Here is a 17,801-nt window from a genome sequence, read left to right as displayed (position 1 = left end):
ATTTTGTCAAAACCCATAGAATATACAACACAAAGAGTGAAATATGGACTTCAGTTAATAATGTATTAGTATTGGCTCATCAGTTGTAACAAATGTACCCCACTAATAGAAGTTGTTAATAATAGGGAAAATTGGGGAGGGGGAGAAGAGAGGGTATATGGGAACTCTATTTTCTGATCAATATTTCTATACACCTAAAACTACTAAAAAAATAAAAGTCTACTAATTAAAACAACAACAAAAAATAGGCTTCAGGGCATAGAGTTTAAAAATGTAAAGAAAACTCACTGGTTAACCATATTTACTTTAATATCATTCAGAATTTAAAAGTGTCCCAGCAACACAAAAGAATTTTTTTTTTTAGCTTTGAGACATTAAAACTGTACAAATACACATAACCATTATTATTAAGATAAATTAGTCTTTAGATTTGAACATTTTTCAAATTCTGAAATCTGAACAGCTGAATCTTCTATAGAAAAATACCATATTGTTTTTTAATGTGCCTTTGGATAATGCCCACAAGATGATACCAATTACATTAGCATTTGTTACAAAGTCATAAAATACATAAAAATATCAGCAGTTGATAACATTATTATTCTTTAAAAAGAATATACAATACTAATGTCCAGCCCATAAAGTGGCAAGTTTAAATATTGTAGTCCTAAGTTCAAAATGTCTATTTTAAATACCAATTTAGAACTAAAGCTAAGAAAAACAGTATGTGCAAAGTGAAACCACTGCCATAGCAACTGAACACACCTGCTCTGTAGAGCAAATTGGGGGTCAGAGCCAAGTCAGTGATCTGCAGCAGCAAGTTTTGCTCTGGGAGACCAGCTGGCACACTTCACCTTTGTGTCTGGTAGGAACACAGGAACAAAGTATTCTGCAAGTTCCATGAACAAACATCAAACACAGTTTCACAAAGTTTCTTAATGATGTGAAGACAAGAGAACCTTGACTTGGTTAATATGGAAGTCCTCAAGCCATTGGGCTTGATGGTCACCATGAATTCAGGCAGTTTTATCAGTCAAGAGCAAACAACACTCTCCAAAAAAATCAGGTGGCATAATATTGATATTTATGTTAAAGATAAAATTTATTTCTAAGAAAGGCATCCTGCTCAAGATCGGAATTACCATTGCTCCCATAGTTTCAAAGTAGAAAAACAAATGATAATTGCAATCTTCCCACTATTGCCCAGGTGGCAGAGCAGCGCCTCAGTCAAATAAGAAACACACCTGACAGCCCACAGAGGTCTGGCTAGTTGCTATGAAAAAGCAAAGCAAAACATAAATGTTTCAGGCCAAGCACTACAAAGTGAAGATATATTAAATAGTTTAGGCAAATATACAAGTGAAAACAAAAACACTCTAAACACTTTCTGGAGGCATTATTATTATTATTTTTTAAGATGACCAGTAAGGGGATCTTAACCCTTGACTTAGTATTGTCAGCACCACGCTCTCCCAAGTGAGCCACGGGCCAGCCCTTGGAGGCATTTGTTTTTAAAAATCTTATATTGTACTTACTATCTATTAATTTATAGATCCAATACTTGATACTTTGGCAAATAGTTTATTCAATACTTTGTCCTACCCGTATATGAGCACTGTGGGCAATGATGCTAAGAAAATGCATTTCATTTCTAGGAAAGAAATAAAATAGAAGATGATTTTTGCTCTTCGAAGTACCCACTATTGCATATTTCTTCCAGAACTCAGTAGAAACAGACATCTGTAGACACTTCCCAGGGTCGGGACTTGCACATACTCTGCAGAGCAATGCTGTGGAGATTCACACCAGACTCTTACCGGTGGCCTCCGTACTTAGCCACCCAGTCTGTCCTCCCATGCACTGAGGGAACTGGCTGTGTGCGGTTCATGATATTTAGATTTTTTGCTGTAGGATTGTAAGTAGAAAACTGCCCCCGACCAGTTTTTGTTTTCCAGGTATATTCTGAAAAAAATCAGAATCAGAAATGAGAATTTTATTCATTTGATTATCAAATTCAAAATAAAGCAATTCAGCCTCTTATTTTATGGGGAAAACTTGAACTTATCTTTTAAAAGATCGATTCATTGGTCTCTGAGGTTTTTCTAAATTTTAAAACCAAAAATTCTAGTGTACACTAGTTAGTACACTACTTAGTATTTTTAGTAGCTTGTGAGCCAATATTTCTGGTGTATATTCTTACTGCTGATATTTCCAGTACTTCACATTTAGATAGGCAATACCAAGTAAGATGACCGAGAGAAATTCTTGGTTCAAATTCAATGGGTAACACCCTCAGTGCTAATAACTTTGTAATATCACACAGCGGGGTTACATGTAAATGATATTCAAATACAGTATCACTACAGAAAATGTATTCAAAATTGAATCTTACAAAACTGGCTTCACAGAGCTACACATATGGGGTCCTATACCAGCTTTCTTTTTAAAAATAAAAATGCAAGTTTTCAGAATCAAGAAACTTCATTCTTTACTGGGAAAATTATGGGCAATTAACACAACCCACTTAAATGGTAACTGTTCCTAGGAATGGTTTATTCATACATTTGACTGCTTAAAAAATTGTGAAAATTTAAAAATATGTTAAATATTTATCGGAACAACTTATAAGCTAAAAATGCTTAAACATCTCAAATGACAAAGTAAATCCTTTTACAGAAAACTGTCTTCTTCAGTCCCTCCCTCACCCCTCAACCCCATTTCTAATTGAGAACTAGGTATCCCAGGTGTTCTAATTGAGGAGGAATGTTCCATTTTTCTATTGGGATTTAAAATCTTTTCACACTGTGTAGTAGCTGTCATGCTTGGATTAAACTCTGAATTGAAATGAGTGACCATTTTGTACCTTAACACTATCTATACCATATTTACTGGCACGGTTTCCTCGTTTTTGTTACACCTTCCCTGTAAAGCTGGCAGTGAGGAGGAAATTTACGCAAGCACGTGGTCCTGCTGGCTGCTAACCGCAGCTTGGAGCGGACATGGCATTAAGTGCAAACGCCTGGGGAAGACAGTCGCCCACTGCTGTGCAGTCTGGTCAGGGCAGGGAGACCAAGAAAGAGCTCTCCCCTCGGTGGTTTGACAGGTCATTTCATGTCATTAGACTATAATAAACAAGCATCAGTCTGTTAAATTAGCGAGCTCACACGTGAGGGCCAAGGTCAAAATGGTCAGAGGAGAGAGCAGTGTGGGATGGAGTGAAGTGGGTAGGGGGACGCCATAAGCCTGGGGGATTCAGACAAGGGGGAGGCAACAGTCTTAAGCTAATGGGTGAGGCTCTTGGAGTAAAGAGTGAGAGGTCTAGGGAGTAACAAAAACAGAAGCTTTTTTCCAGATCATGACATAACCCAAGTCAAGTCCTAAATGCATTTAAATGAAACTGTGTTCAAGACAATATTTTTAAAACCTCTTTGAAGAGGGAATCATTTTCCCATGAAGGTGGTAGTGTTGAGATTTAGGATTCCTTTCTGAGGAATAACAGGGTTTTAAGACTGAAGCATCCTTGGTAAATGAAGAACCAAGTAGCTGACAAAGGAACCCAGACCTCCTGGCAGGGCAAGAAATGCTTTTGTACCTTAGTCAGACCCCCAAGAGCAGAGCAGTCAGCCCTGTAATGCTTGTTGTGCATGTATTTTAAAAACTGCATTTGTCCTATCAAGGGCATTTAACTTCTTGTAGAAAATGTGTGGTAGTGGAATTTGCCTCTAGTTACGGATTTAATTGATGCCACTATGATATAACTTTTAGTAAGATATAAAACTTTCCATAGATGGAGATCATAATCGTGCCTTCTGTATTAGAGCTACAGGGAGGACTAAGTGAGCTAATGCCGTAGAGCGCTTAGAACAGGGCCACGCTGCTGACGGGCGTCTGTATGTGAAAGACGCCACTTCTCCAAGTCCTCCTTGTTACTTTAAAAGCCGGGGAAGAGGAGGTATTAGGAAGTTAGGGAGGAGTGATTACATGAGGATGGGAGAAAAAATTAATATGCTTATCCTTCCCAAAACTTGAGAGTGAGGAAGAGTAGAGGAGACTGTGAGAGGAGGGGAAATAGTTGAGTAAATACGGTAATGACCTGGTTTTATTTTCTTGTGGGAAACTGTCGCCCAAGTGGGAGGACTGGAAGACACATCTCTTACAGAACAGTGTTTTCCTAAGGATTTGCACTGACTACTCGAGAGTGATTAATATTTACTTTTTTTTTTTTTAACCATTCTTCCTATCACCATCTATAGGGAAATCTGATAAACAGAGCAAATGAAGAGATGAAAAGTTATGACAGAGCGTTTACTTAAAAAAAAGAAAACAGGAATATGCATGCTAATCTGACAGAATAATTCATATATAAAGGCCTTTGATATCCTACAAAAATATTTTTAAGAAGACCCACTCTCAATTTCTAAGAGCAGGTATCCAGATAACAAAACAATTTGAAACATTATGACTTTCTGCTTTTATAGTAAAATTTGCTTCTAAGTCATAGTGAATGACTCATTTTAAGGCTGGCTTAAAATATTTGAGGCTTTATAAAAATCTTATATAAAATGTTTACTTATATATTTATTTTCAGCAGAGATAATGAAGCAACCCTTTCCACAGATAAGGTAACAGTATTGTTTACTTTAAGCAGTTCCACTGTGGTAAGAAATAAAAAATTAAAGTCATCCAGTGCTTTTTTTTTTACATTTTAAGCTCCAATTGCATGAGGACTGGCAACTCCAAGCAGGAGTTTTAACGAAGATTCTGGTTAGAACAGACTGTGAGAGTGCTTTTGGAGTCAACTTTTTGATTAAATTACAACTAGGTATCTTAACCATACTTCTGATTATCTGCCTGAATGTTTATCTTAGGTGCTCCAATAAGAATGTCTATTTTAGATTAAAATGATTCAGAGGACATTCGTCATAAAATCTGGTGGGCTCAAGTCCAGAATCATCGCCCTCCATTTCAAGAGTGCACACCTGTACGTGGCTGTGATATGACCTGCCGCTGGAGCAAGCTGACCCCAACTAGCCATAGCATTGGAGGGTGGAGGGATAAACCCTTTCAGCACCTAATACTACTGCAAACAAAAGGGAGGCATGAAAGTTCCACCACCGTTCATTTCTATACTCTAAAATGGAACGATAAAGAAACTGCATGTTAACTTGTACGTAAGCAGAGTGTCAACATTTATTAAGCTTTCACTCTGTGCCAGGTGCTGGGCAGAAAGCTCTGAAAAAATGCACCTTCTCACATCTCATGTGTAGCACAGAACACGCTTTGGAAATAGACAAACCGAGTTTCTATCCCAGCCCCACGAGGTGCATGAAGTTAGGTAAGTTACTTAATGTCACTGTTCATCACGTTGTCATAAGGATTAAACAACATAATCCCATTGAGACTTTACATTGTGTCTAGTTGGGAGTAACCACTTAATTAGAGGTAGCTTGTCTTATAATTATTAGACTCTCAAACCACGCTTCTAGAAGAAAAACAGAACATTTTGCCAAAAACCATTAGAACTGTGTTAATAAAGTGACTGTATAAACTTAAAAAGGAAAAAGCTCGTTTCTGCTTGGAAATCTCTCACACCGTATCTGAAATTGTTCTTACCTGAAGCTGTTGCACCGAGAGGCGCTAAGTGGATCCTCTGGCCAGCTGACCCCACTTCTTTTTTGAGAAAGGAAGGAATATATCCTGACTGATTGTAAGTAGAATAGCTTCCAAGATTTCCTAGTGATGTATCATAAAGTTTCATAGTCAGAGGTGATATTTTAAAGTGCTGTAGAATAACTTTGAATACTGCCCCCACTACTTCTAAATACTATTTTGTGAGAATCTACTGTGTTCTAGGCACTGTGCTATATTTGTTACAGATATTCCTATTCAGTCCCTATAACAACCCTCTTAGATGCACATGATTGTCCACGTTGTGTGGCTCTTAGATGTAAAGCAACCGGCCCAAGTTCTCACAGTTAGTGAGGAACAGGACTAGAATCTGAACTCAAGGCCAAGGTGTGTTCAGTTCACCCTGAACACACCAGGCTTTTTTATGATGCCAGTTCTTAACATGGGGCTGTTTTTCCTGCCATGAAGCCCTCATCTCTGAAGAGCTATCTATGCCTTTCTTCATTTTGTAAAATTGTTGTAAATGGACTATTCTCATAGGTTGTTGTAGGGATTGAATAAGCTGTAGGCGAAGCACTAAGCATAGAATCTGGGGTTCAATAAATGTCAGCTCTCAGCATCACTGTCATGGCCCTCGTCACCAATAAATCTTCACTATGAGTGAATGATCAATCTGGGGACAGCACAAGGATGCTGCAGAGAGAGGTCTAAAGGCAGGGGACCAGCCAGGCGGTCACTGCTACGTTTCAAATGAGAGAGAATAAGGGTGTGAACTGAGGCAGTCACAGGGTGCTGGAGAGAAAGGGGACTGAGCGGTCTGCAGGGTGGGGGTGGTAAGGAGAGAGGGGAATGGAAGCCCCTGCATTTGTGCTTAGGCGACTGCATGGGTTGTCTCAGGACAGCAGTATAGGAGGAGAGTCGGGTTTGGGGGAAGGACCTGGGGGCCAGGAGATATGTAAGTCGTGGAGTGTGAGTAGGGCTTGGGGACTTGTCATTGTCAGGGCATGATGGTGATGCGGCTGCGGGCTTGGTGGAGCCAGCTGAGACCCCCAGGGAACACCAGCATTTGGGGAAAGGAAAGAAAAGGACCCTGTGGAAGACAGAGTGGACAGACAGGTGGGTGGTGGAAGAGCGGAGTATGGAAATCCGAGAGAACACAGAGTGTAAGGGAACAAGGCTAGGCGAATGGGCAGAGAGGCCTGATGAGCTCAGCGCTTCCCATGGGAAGCCACTGGCATGATGTCAGGACGGAGCAGGAGGCAGGCTGAGGACAAAGGACAGTGAGGCGAGCCTGGCTGTGCAGGAGAGGAGACAGTGTCGGCCAGAAGGCCAACCAGCCTCCGACCAGTGGTGCCTTCTAGCGTGCAGTCAGCAGCTCCACTGAGTGTGTTTTCCATAGTGTCATTTGTTCACATGTCTGGATGCTGAGCCAGTGTCCCCGTGTCTCTCACGGGGCCAGGCACAGCACGCTGTCAACAAGCATTTAATCTTGAGTTGACAAATGTCAAACAGCAGTATTATCAGACCCCGAGGGTTTATTCAGTAAGCACCTGTCACCGGTCTGTGCAGTTTCTAACCCTAGTGAGTTCTGCATAAGTCCAGCTGCCTAATCTGACCTTCCGCCCCCTTCGGGCGCTCGTTCAGTGGTCAGCCCTTTCCTTCCAAAGATGCTTTGGAAGGAAGTTCCAGGTAGTGGCAGCTTCAGAGCGAACCTCTTGCTCTCAGCCTCATCCTCAGCGCAGATGCTAAGTGCTTCCTGTTTCATTGAGAAAACCTGGACGTGGTTATGTGATAATCCCTAAATAAATGGTATACCCCTCCATTTGGCTGGCTTAAATAACGTGTCCAAAACAACAAGAGCCAGTGAGTGACAAAAGAGGGATATAACAGACTCTAAAAGCCATGCATTGAGCAGCCCACACCAGGCTGCTCTAACTGGAGAAAAAAATGAGTAGAAAATTAAGTCTTCTTAAATTATTTTGGCTTATATCTGAAGTACCTGTGAGCTGCACATAACTTTAAGTTGGAGCCAGTGGTTAGCACTGTTAAAACCAGTGACACCAAACCCCGAGGAACTCCACCATCTCTCTTAACCTGGTTAACTTTTTCTTTTTAAATGATTGTTAATGCTTAAGAAATGAGTTTCAGAAGTAAAAAATAAAATAAAATCCCAGCAATAAATACTGATCACAGAATTAGAAAATATTCTTTTAAATCTTTTCAGTAGAATTATTTGCTCAATTTCTATAAATTGCCATAATTAATTTAAGAAGACAAGCGTAGACCTTTTTGAGAGTGAATTAGTCTTAGAATCCAAACACTGAGAGAAGATGTTCCTGCTAACATGGAAGCTTCTCTTTTTCCTAGTCCTGATCTGACTTCTAAAAGCAGATCTCCTTGGCCTTTTATGACAGAATTATGGGTAAATGTTGAAAAGAAAATTAAACAAAAGATTCAGACAACAAGTTGTATGCATCTATAATGCCCAGAAATTACCTTGTGGGTCCTCTAATTTTTCAGGAAAACTTTCATTGCATGATAGTTTTTCAATTGGTTTAATTATGCTTTCTTCTAAAGAGAAGGCAGACGGAAAGAAAGAATAACAGTAAGGAGAAGGTTTTAGGAAAAGCAGAGAAAACATGGATTAGATGATTAATGAAAAGATCCAGAAAGAACTCTTAAAATGGGAAAATGTTCCATGTGATGTCACAGCTTTCATCTGATGCCATTTGTAGACCCCTGAAACTCAAAGTTGTAGTGCTGTCAGTTAAACGGATTTGTATAAATGGTTGGTTCAGTGAATATTATTTTTAACTGAGAAAAAACAGAAGTCAACTACAGTGCTTCAGTGCATGACACTTATCCATTTAACAGTGCTGATGTGTCACACACTGACCTTGATGCTATAACCCTTGACCTTGGTGTTATAACACCCCATTCTAACCAGCGGTGCTAACCGGCCAGCCCTCTTTCTCAGTTCTTTAAAAAAAGAACTCTGTACCTCTTCACACACTTTGCTGATATCTAAAATTTTTTATCATAAGTTTAACAGTTGCAAAGGATGTTTTTTCTGGCATATTGTAATTATAGACATTTAAAAAAAATAAAACTATTACTTCTGTCCTTTAAATATAACCAATGAAATCTAAATACCATACTGATTATGTGCCTACCAACGTTCATGTAAAAATATATGAACAAGTTCCTTTTTAACATTTGAAAATTTCACATTAATCCATTTTCCCTATAAAATTATATTTTCACTCATACCTCAGTTTCCAAATTTTATCCAAATATAATTTTAGGCTTAAAGGACTTTAAATTGATCACTCAAAAATATGTATAATTTGAAAAAAAATGTAAACTTCTTGTAATCATAAGTATATTAAAATAATTTTTTTCTGAATTAATTTACTTATAATTACAATGATTCATTGCATATAATTAATCATAAAAGCTGAATATTATAAATTTTGAGCACAAAAACATGAAAAGTAAGTTTTTTTGGAAATGCATCTCTTAACGAGAAAGAGGGGACTTTTTTCAAGTAGTCCATGTATCAACAAATGAACATTTGCTGCTAGAATCACTCAGGACTGAGCATCATTGCTATTTCTTTTTTCTTTTTTTCAGTTTTAGAGATGGAAGCACCGCTGAGAAACCTTGTTAATGCAAATAAATAGTTGGGAATGAAAGATGTTTTTTACAGCTTTGCCACTCTATTCTTTGAATGCTCTTCAAAGTCACACACTAAAAATCATACACTGATCTTATAAAAAGTACTTTTCAATCACCCAGCAGCTAACAACTCAATTAGGCCCTTCTTCAATTTTCTGCCAGCTAAGAACTGAAAACCACTGTACTATAAAAAGGATTTGTTCCCCAGTCATCAGTTACGTACTTTCTCAACACAGACATCAACACATGAAATTATCTCTGTGATTGGCACCCCAGATATTTTTTACATTTTGGGGGAACAGGAAATACACTGTAGTAACCAATGAGAAGTCTTCTTTTCTTTAGTGAGGTGAGAGACTAGAGACACCTTGCTAAAGAAGATCTATTTTAGAAAAGAACTGAGATGGAAGTGGAGGATGTAGCAAATGATTCCCTTAAAACAGTACTAGTTGGAAAACCTTTGTGTAACACCCCCTCTCCACCCCCAGGTACATATGTCTCAGTTGGAAGAAGGCAGCTGTGATATATTTAGAAGTAAACATCTGTAGAAGGAAAACAACATATATTTATATTTTAAATGTATTCTTGTGTTACCTGTGTTACTCCTTGTGAAAGCAAGGTCTGCCCCAGTGGGTCCCAGTGCCTTAGGATACAACCGATGACCCCACGTGTATGGGTCCCTACCCTTTCCACTGGCTATCAAGGACACGTTCTTGGGACTTACACCTGAGAACAAAGCAGCCATTTCACAGGTTAGAGCATGATCAGAAACTTGAAAGAAGAATATATAATACATTCAAAGACTAGAAATACCATGAACAGGAAAATGGATATAAATTTAGGATAAAATATAGCAAATGCTTGCTTTTTGATGAATTCTAACATCCTAAACCCTCAGCACAACAGCCTGGAATACTGACAGTGTACTTCATAAATAGAAAATATTTTCTGTAATACAAGTAATAATAAACATTTGAAATCCTTGTTAAATGTCTTGTAAAAATTGAGGTGGCACAAAAATTTTTCTTCAAACATGTATTTCCATGTCACTCACTTATTTTGAGTGTATACTCTGGGCCAGGCCCTCAGTGAACACTTGGTGTGACAGGGAAGACAGATACGTGACCGAGAGCTCAGGGGCCCGAGAAGTTCTGAAACATACTTGTAAAGAGCCACCTGTGTAATGCTTATTTGTAAAGAGGTGCAGTAAAATCTAAACATCTGTCACCTACAAACTGTAATGAAAGTGTTGGGAATATATTTAAAAAAGAGGACAGTTTAAATTATTTATGATTTTCTGAAATCTGTGAAATGTCAGGTCAGCCTTGGGCTTTGGTACTAGTGGTCAAAAGGGATTGTTTTAACCTGTTCGAAAACTTCCTGAGCTTGTTCTCTTTTTACTAATAATTAAATTTGATTGAACTTATGAGATGCTAAAGACATCAGACAGTCTAAGCCTTTAGGTCATACATGAAGTGTTTTCGTTCACTAGTGTAGAAGTCATCACTGAGGACTCCATTAATTTAGGAAGTTAGGCTTATTTCCAGGCAGAATGAGCTTTTGCTTTTCACAAGCTGCATTCCTTAGCAAGGTTTCACATTTATGAAATGTACAATAATATCCCTTGTTTTGAAACCAGAAATACTGAACCTCAAAATTTACCCATCATTGCTTCTCTAGGAAAACACTCCATCGGATAAATAATTTCCATTTCTTATAGGATATAACTCCTTATGGATTTTGGCTTCTAACAAAATACCTACAAATAGAGAACTATAGTAGGCAATTACCTGAAAATAAAGCAGTAGCACTAGGTGGCAATTACTCATATTAAAAACATCTTTACCCAAAAAGAAAGTGCAAGGTAGGGGAAAAACTAAAAATCTCTTTAAGTGAACACAGTTTTCATAAATACAGTTAAACCAAGAATGGGTGCTGAATACTTAAATTATTTTGTTAATCTGGTCCCCTAAGTAGGTTTTTCTTAAAGTAAATAAATAGGTTTTTCTGAAAGTAAACTATTGAAGACAATTGGCTTATTTCAAAGTCCTTTTAAGGTAGATTCCAATTTTGTTGCAAATAGATACATCCTAGAATTTTAAATTATTAGTTTATAAGCTTTTATTGGGCACCTTCCATACACCAAATGTTGGTAGGAAGAAGCAGAAATTAAGGTAATTTGATATTATAATGACAAATGTGATGATAATGCCTCGCCTCAAAGGAGGTTAAAAAGTCAGTTAGCAAACATTTACTGAGCACCTACCGCGTGCCAGGCAGTGGCTGTATAGCACTTGAGAAAAAGTGATGAACAAAATAGAGCAGTTTCTACCCTTTTAACTCTTAGAATGTAATGAGAAGGAAGACATTTATAGTTATAGTTAATTAACTACATGATTAGCAGGGTACAATCTAGTGCTGCAGGGGTAAATAAATAACAGAAGCACCTCAGCTAGTCTTTCTTTTAAAAAAGCAGTTTTAAGCTGACAGGTGAATCATGATTAGAGTTAGGGAGATGAGATCCTGGGAGAGAGACGGGCTTGGGCAAAGGACCTGAGAAGGGAAAGAATGCAGAGACGTTCAACGTGGACACAGCAAGAACAGGGAGGGGCACACAGTAAGGCTGGCAAGTGGAGGAGGGGTCAGGCCACGTAGGGTTTTGTGTGTCACATTAAGAAATTTAAAATGCAGTCGGAGAGGATAATAGAGAAATGACACATGACATTGAATAAACAGGGTGGAAGGAAGGATGGTAAGTGATAAATGGGACGAGAGAGGGATCCACCAACCAGGGTTTCAAAAGTGCTATGGAGTGAGCTGCTCTTGCAGCCAGCTGTGGTGGCATCGATTCACGCTTACAGTCCTGGTTCTCAGGCAGTGGTGAGACCAGAGGGCACCACTGAGAGATCCTTAGCATTTCCACTGCATACTCTATTTGCACCCGCCTTGTGACAATTAAGTACCTAAGGCTTATGGGATGAGCTGATAGACTACAGTCCCATTGTAAGTGACAGAAAACAGAATCGCAAAGTCTTGCTCCAAGTACACAGCCGGTCAGTAGTAGGTCAGTAACTATGACTCGTGTGTCTTTCCCTGAAGGCCATTGTCACAGATCTGCCAATCCTTGTAGTATAATGTCATGCAGCCCTGAAATTATATGGTACATTTCTAGAGCTCCCACAATCCTAAAGGTTGATGCTTAATAAGACCTTTTATACTTGGCTTTAGGGTATAAAAGAGGGCCCCCAAACATATTCAATTATAAAAATAACTATGAATCATAAATAAAGGCCAAGGATTGCTTCTTATTTGGGTTTCTATCCTCCACACAGTTGCTGGTTTGCGATAGGTGCTCAATAAATGTTTGTCCAAGTGACTGAACTGAGCTCAATTCTAGTTTCAAATCTCATCCAGTTCTAGAGAGGCCGTCTTCAAGACAAAGAATGCCAATAACGTAACAGCAAGGCTTAAGTTTAGATCTCAAACAATTCTTTGCAATTTTGAGTGTATTGTAAAGTCTCAGTTACAGCCATGCTTCTGATCCCAAATAATTAGCAGAATTTTTTTATATCTATCCAGTTAAAAAGGAAAAAATCAGACAGGTATCAGAAACCCAGAAATGTATTCCTGAACACCACATGAGGAAGCAGAACTATGAAAACAGGGTGCTTTGGATCCACTTATCCTTTGCCAAAAATTTATAGTAGTCTTTCCTACCACCAGAGGGCTCACTTTGATAAGTGAGACAAAATACTGATGTGCTAAATTTCAGTCAAGGAAAGGTACTTGATTTTTTTAAAACATGGAAAAGAATCTCCCGTGAATCTATGTTTTGGAAACTTTCCTATGTCCCTGCTTTTGCAGTCAGATTCGAATTCTCTCATGGTTTCAACACCAAAATTTACAAACCCACTTGTACCTAGAGATCACAGCACAAGTTATTTTTGCTCCCCTCAGACGTGACCCTCAATGCTTATGGTATTAATTCCCACACCTCTCACCCTCCTAAGGACTTCAGCCCCTCTCTGCTGTCCCTCCTGTCCCTCTCTAAGCCCTCATTCCCATCCACACGCAGCCCTGCTCCTGAGCGCTGCTGCAGCGCCCCCCGCAGCCCACTCTGTTCTGGCTCCATTTCTAAGCTCCTCTTCACAGCAAACTAGGATAAAACAGCCCGAATGAGGACTGTCGTTTTTACAGTCTGACTGTAAAGAAAAGTGTGGGCAAACTTCTCATCCTGTATGTGTAACAGGATGAAAATCTCCTTGACCAAAAAGTTAGAATAACTTAAGAAACTTTTTTCTCTTTCAAGAATCATAGCATAATGTCACAGACCGTAGGAGAGACCACAGTGACGAAAATTTGACCTTATGAGGAGAAAGAATAGGGATTTTAAGGTCAAGAACAGATTTCCAAAAACTCAAAATATGACCAATTAAGTGACCTAAAAAGACTAACAAAAGTCATGTTTGCATCTTACATTAATAAAAATTTTATTGTATAATGAATTTTCTAATCTACCCTTGCTCACAAGAGCCAGGATCTAAGTATTTTATTTTCTCTAAGTATTTTAATAAGATACTTGTAAATTTATTTGGTATATGCTACTAATAAAATACATTTACATATTTTCCCTCTGTTTCTCTTTCCAGATGGACACAATTTTTAAAATTTTATGAGCCAGGATTTTTCAGGGCCACTTTCCCATGCCTCACCCTGGTGCCACAGAACCTAAGGAATTTGCTTACAACAAAACAAACGTTATTTAACCTACTTAGGTCTCTGAATACTCAGGGTTATAAAGCTTTTGCTCTGTCCTTGATAATTTCATGCCAATCTCTCCAACGTCACGTACAGACATTAGTCTCTTCCTCTTCACTAATCGGCACAGAAGTGCAGTCCTAAAGCCTTGATTTGTTTTCCATAAGTTTATTTCAACTTACCCAACCATCGTGGCTAAACCTATACACCCACTATGACGTCTGTTCTCTATCCCATTTATTTCTAACCCTTTCCTCAGTTTCATTTTTTTCTTTCCCCAATTAGTGACAACAGGAGTGGGTGGGTCTCAGTTGGATGCCTAGAACCAAAATTCACATCGTCGCCTAAAAGATACACAGAAAAATGTGTTATATATCAGTCTCTTGCTAACAACCCAGTCTCATCCTTTTCTCTCATCTGCCTTGCCGCTCCTTCCCAAACCAGCTTCTGGGATAGGAAGGCAATGGCTTTACTTCAGGAGACTTAGCTGTGACTCAGCTGAGACTTAGCCAGTCTTCCTCAGATGAACCCGGTGGTGGCCTGCTCACTGCATTTAGAAAGCGATGGATGACCATGCCCACGAAAACACAAAAGAAAACGATCATCTCTTCCCTTCATTGGACTAAAAATATATCTGTATAGATATATGGTGACTTAAAAATTGATTCCCTTTTAGATTAAACTGAATTAAAATTTTTCTTTTTAATTGGATCTGAAGGAGAATATGCTATTTGTGGGCACATTGCAAACTGGCCACCGTCTGTCTAGATCTTTCTCCCAAGCTCCAGATTCACATTCCCAGTTGTCCATTAGACAGATCAGCTCATGTTTAATAGGCATCCCAAACTCAGCTCCCAGTGCTCCACCCCACACTACTGTCCTCTGCTAATCCTCCTTTTCTCAGTTAAAGTCACCACCCTCCACCCAGTTGCCAAGTCAAAAACTCAGAAGCGGACACTAGCTGCTTGCTTTACCATCGGCCGCACTAACCGATCAGCAAGTCCTATCAGTTCCACTACCACGAAACAACTGGATTTTACCCACTCCCACCCCTGCTTCATACACTCTGGAACAAGCCATTGGCCTCTCCATCTGGACATATGCAGTGGCCTCCTGACCAGTCTCCTCGCCTCTCTTGAGCCCCTAGCATGCTCTACCCAGCCGCAGAATGAGCTTTTAAAACACACATCACTATGGAAACAGTCTTAAAAATCTGCACTTTATAAAATGTTGTAATGGCGGTACAGAATTGCTTTAATAAATCTAGCATTTACTGAATGCAAAGCTTGCAGGGGAGGGTGGTGTTGGGGGAGGCATATTCACCGTCTTGATGTTTGGCTGCTATGCATTTCTTGAGCGGACTTCCACTAGTGACAGAGGCAGGAGTTCCAGAAAAGTCCTTGGTGACAGGCTGAGCCATCAAAGAGCTCTGTGATTGTACTATTTATTTCATTAGTGCCCTTTCTTCAGAGATTCCAAGACACTTGAGCCTGACCTATCTATATCCTAGTTGGCAGTAAACATTTAAAATTCTCTACTAACCTGGAAGGTATCTTGATTGTTTCAAATAGTACTGTTTAGCTGTTGAAGCAGTTGACAATTCAGAATCAGATTTTAGGGGCACAGCCGCAGGTAAGCTCGTGTTCTCTGCTGAATGGTTGGCGCCTGAGGGTACTGACTCTGGAGTCCTTGAAGGGAACACAAGGTGTGTCACAGCACGAAGAGCGAGCAGTTCTCATCCACCCTCTATGCCTTTTCAAACCAGCCGGCGTGACCGCACTCAAATGGTCCCATCAGAGTGCTTTGGCAGATAGGAATGCAAAAGTGACAACTTTCCCCCCAGTAGATATAACACGTTTCTATCTTCGCTGCCACTGCTGCAGGTATGGATTCGTAATGTGGGAAAGAAAAGACAGTCATAGCCATCTCCGCCTGCCCACTGAAATCACTTGCAATCAGTAAGGCTGCCTGGGGCACAGTTTGGATGGGCTAAGAGAACTGAAGTGGGTAAAGAAGGGCTAGAGAAGCTCCCAGATAAAATTTCCAATTGTCCAAGTGACGTGCATAGAAGGCAGGTGTTTGTTGGGACGTGCCTAGTCCCCGCTGGGAGGAAGACTTGTGCGGTGGCTAAGCACCTGGCCAGCTGTCCAGTGGAACCCATACTAAGACTGTCTCTCTGCTCCGCAGTCCCTGCCCCCCACACCCCTGTTTCTGGGGAGGAATTGGCGACTTTGAGCTTCTAGGCTTAGCCTGTCTTGTTCCTAAGGCCATTTTAACCAAGCAGCAGTGCACGAGGCCCCATCACTGCCAGAGGATGGGGGCTGTTACTGGTTTTGCTGCCCATTACTCTGTGTGCTGTAATGAGCCCTCCATGACTGAACTTCTCGTACCACCCTTTGAGTGGGCCTCCTTCTTTGCTGGGGGCTGAATGTACTGCCCAGCTCCTGTCACTTGTCAAACTCCAAGCATCCACAGTTGCCTACAGAGTCACACTACCATGTCCTATGCACCTAGTCAACCCCCCTTGGAGACAGACCAAGACTTTGTTGGCCCTTTGAACTGCTGGCCACCCACTGTGGGGTGGCCTAAGACACAGGTAGGTCCACTTCACTGGAAACCACCCTCCTCCTCATTTCTGGCTTCTTTCCCTCCCCTCAGTCCACTGTGGTTATCCACTTACTGAAGTTCTACCCATTCCCAAAAGTGCTCACTCTAGAAAGCCTTTCCTCCCCTCATCAGAGTGCTCTGCCCGTAAACAGAACTCTCAGAGCCCCTTGCAGCGCCCTCGTTACTGGCACTGATACACTCTTGCCTTGTGTCACAGTTCTTCAAGGTCTTATTTCTGCTGCTATATATTTGATGGGTTAGACAGGCTATATCATGTGCAGACCTTTGCTTAAAATGCCTACTGAATATAAATATGTGTATAAATGTAAGTATAAATATCTTACTTTTGTTCACTTTTTAAAAAGACCATCGTTAAAATAAAAGGTTTACACTGTAGTATTTGATACTTTGTATTCTTTATGGGGAAGCTCTGGCTGCCTGAGAGACTGAGCAGGGAACAGCAGAGTCTGTTCAATTCGCCAAGTATTTGAGCTCCTGTTGCTCTTTAAGAGGTAGTGTGGAAGAGGAGAGAAAAACCTGGATTTGAATTAAGCCTCATCTGATCTTGGGCAAGTTACCCAACCTGTCTGAGGCTCAGTGTCCAATTCTGCAGGAACTTTACCCGAGTACGAAGATTATAGATAAAGTTTAGGTAGGTGCTTAATAGATGGTAGTATATTAATAATAACTTTATGCCTAGAATTGTACAGGACCATTAAAAGATACCAAAAAATAAAAATGTGGAAGAAATACCCACATGAAAAATTTATTGTCATATAGTTTTTCTTTTTCAATAATTTCAAGAGAAAAGGGATAACTAATGTTGAGGAAATTTACCAGCTGTTTTCTTGCCAGAATCAGGCATATAGACTACAACCTTGATCTCAACTATAGGTTTTGACTCAAACCTCTATCACCGTCAAAAAGATATGAATAGAATTCAGATGAAATTGGAGTGATATGGGTTTTAAAAAGAAGTTTTCAAGTCATCTACATACTATATCAATGGTCTTCAAACTCTTTTGTTCCCAGACCCAAAGAATTGTTGTTAAAAATACTATTAATTCCCTGAACACCTTTAGTTTGACATCTATAATTTTTCATCACAAATTAATGAATTTCTTGTTTCC

General features: G+C 39.7%; 1 protein-coding gene across 3 annotated transcripts in view; it reads right to left on the bottom strand.

Annotated features, from left to right (window-relative positions):
- Positions 1–1,813: 1,813 nt before the first annotated feature.
- The window catches only part of MAK (male germ cell associated kinase), a 56,346-nt gene continuing 40,358 nt past the window's right edge, over positions 1,814–17,801 (bottom strand). Inside the window, exons 10-14 of one of the 3 annotated variants that reach the window (XM_063097589.1) lie at positions 15,607–15,752; positions 9,901–10,032; positions 8,125–8,199; positions 5,614–5,733; positions 1,814–1,962 (exon numbers count right to left, since the gene is read on the bottom strand). In XM_063097589.1, the coding sequence (XP_062953659.1) occupies positions 1,814–1,962; positions 5,614–5,733; positions 8,125–8,199; positions 9,901–10,032; positions 15,607–15,752 (622 nt within the window). The remainder of the gene's footprint in view (positions 1,963–5,613; positions 5,734–8,124; positions 8,200–9,900; positions 10,033–15,606; positions 15,753–17,801) is intronic. The other 2 variants (XM_063097590.1, XM_063097592.1) reach the window with 2 other exon arrangements.

Source organism: Cynocephalus volans, chromosome 5, assembly GCF_027409185.1.
Source record: "Cynocephalus volans isolate mCynVol1 chromosome 5, mCynVol1.pri, whole genome shotgun sequence".
In the NCBI taxonomy this organism is placed as follows: Eukaryota; Metazoa; Chordata; class Mammalia; order Dermoptera; family Cynocephalidae; genus Cynocephalus; species Cynocephalus volans.
Note: the sequence above shows the minus strand (reverse complement) of the source record. Positions and strands in the feature narration are given on the sequence as shown.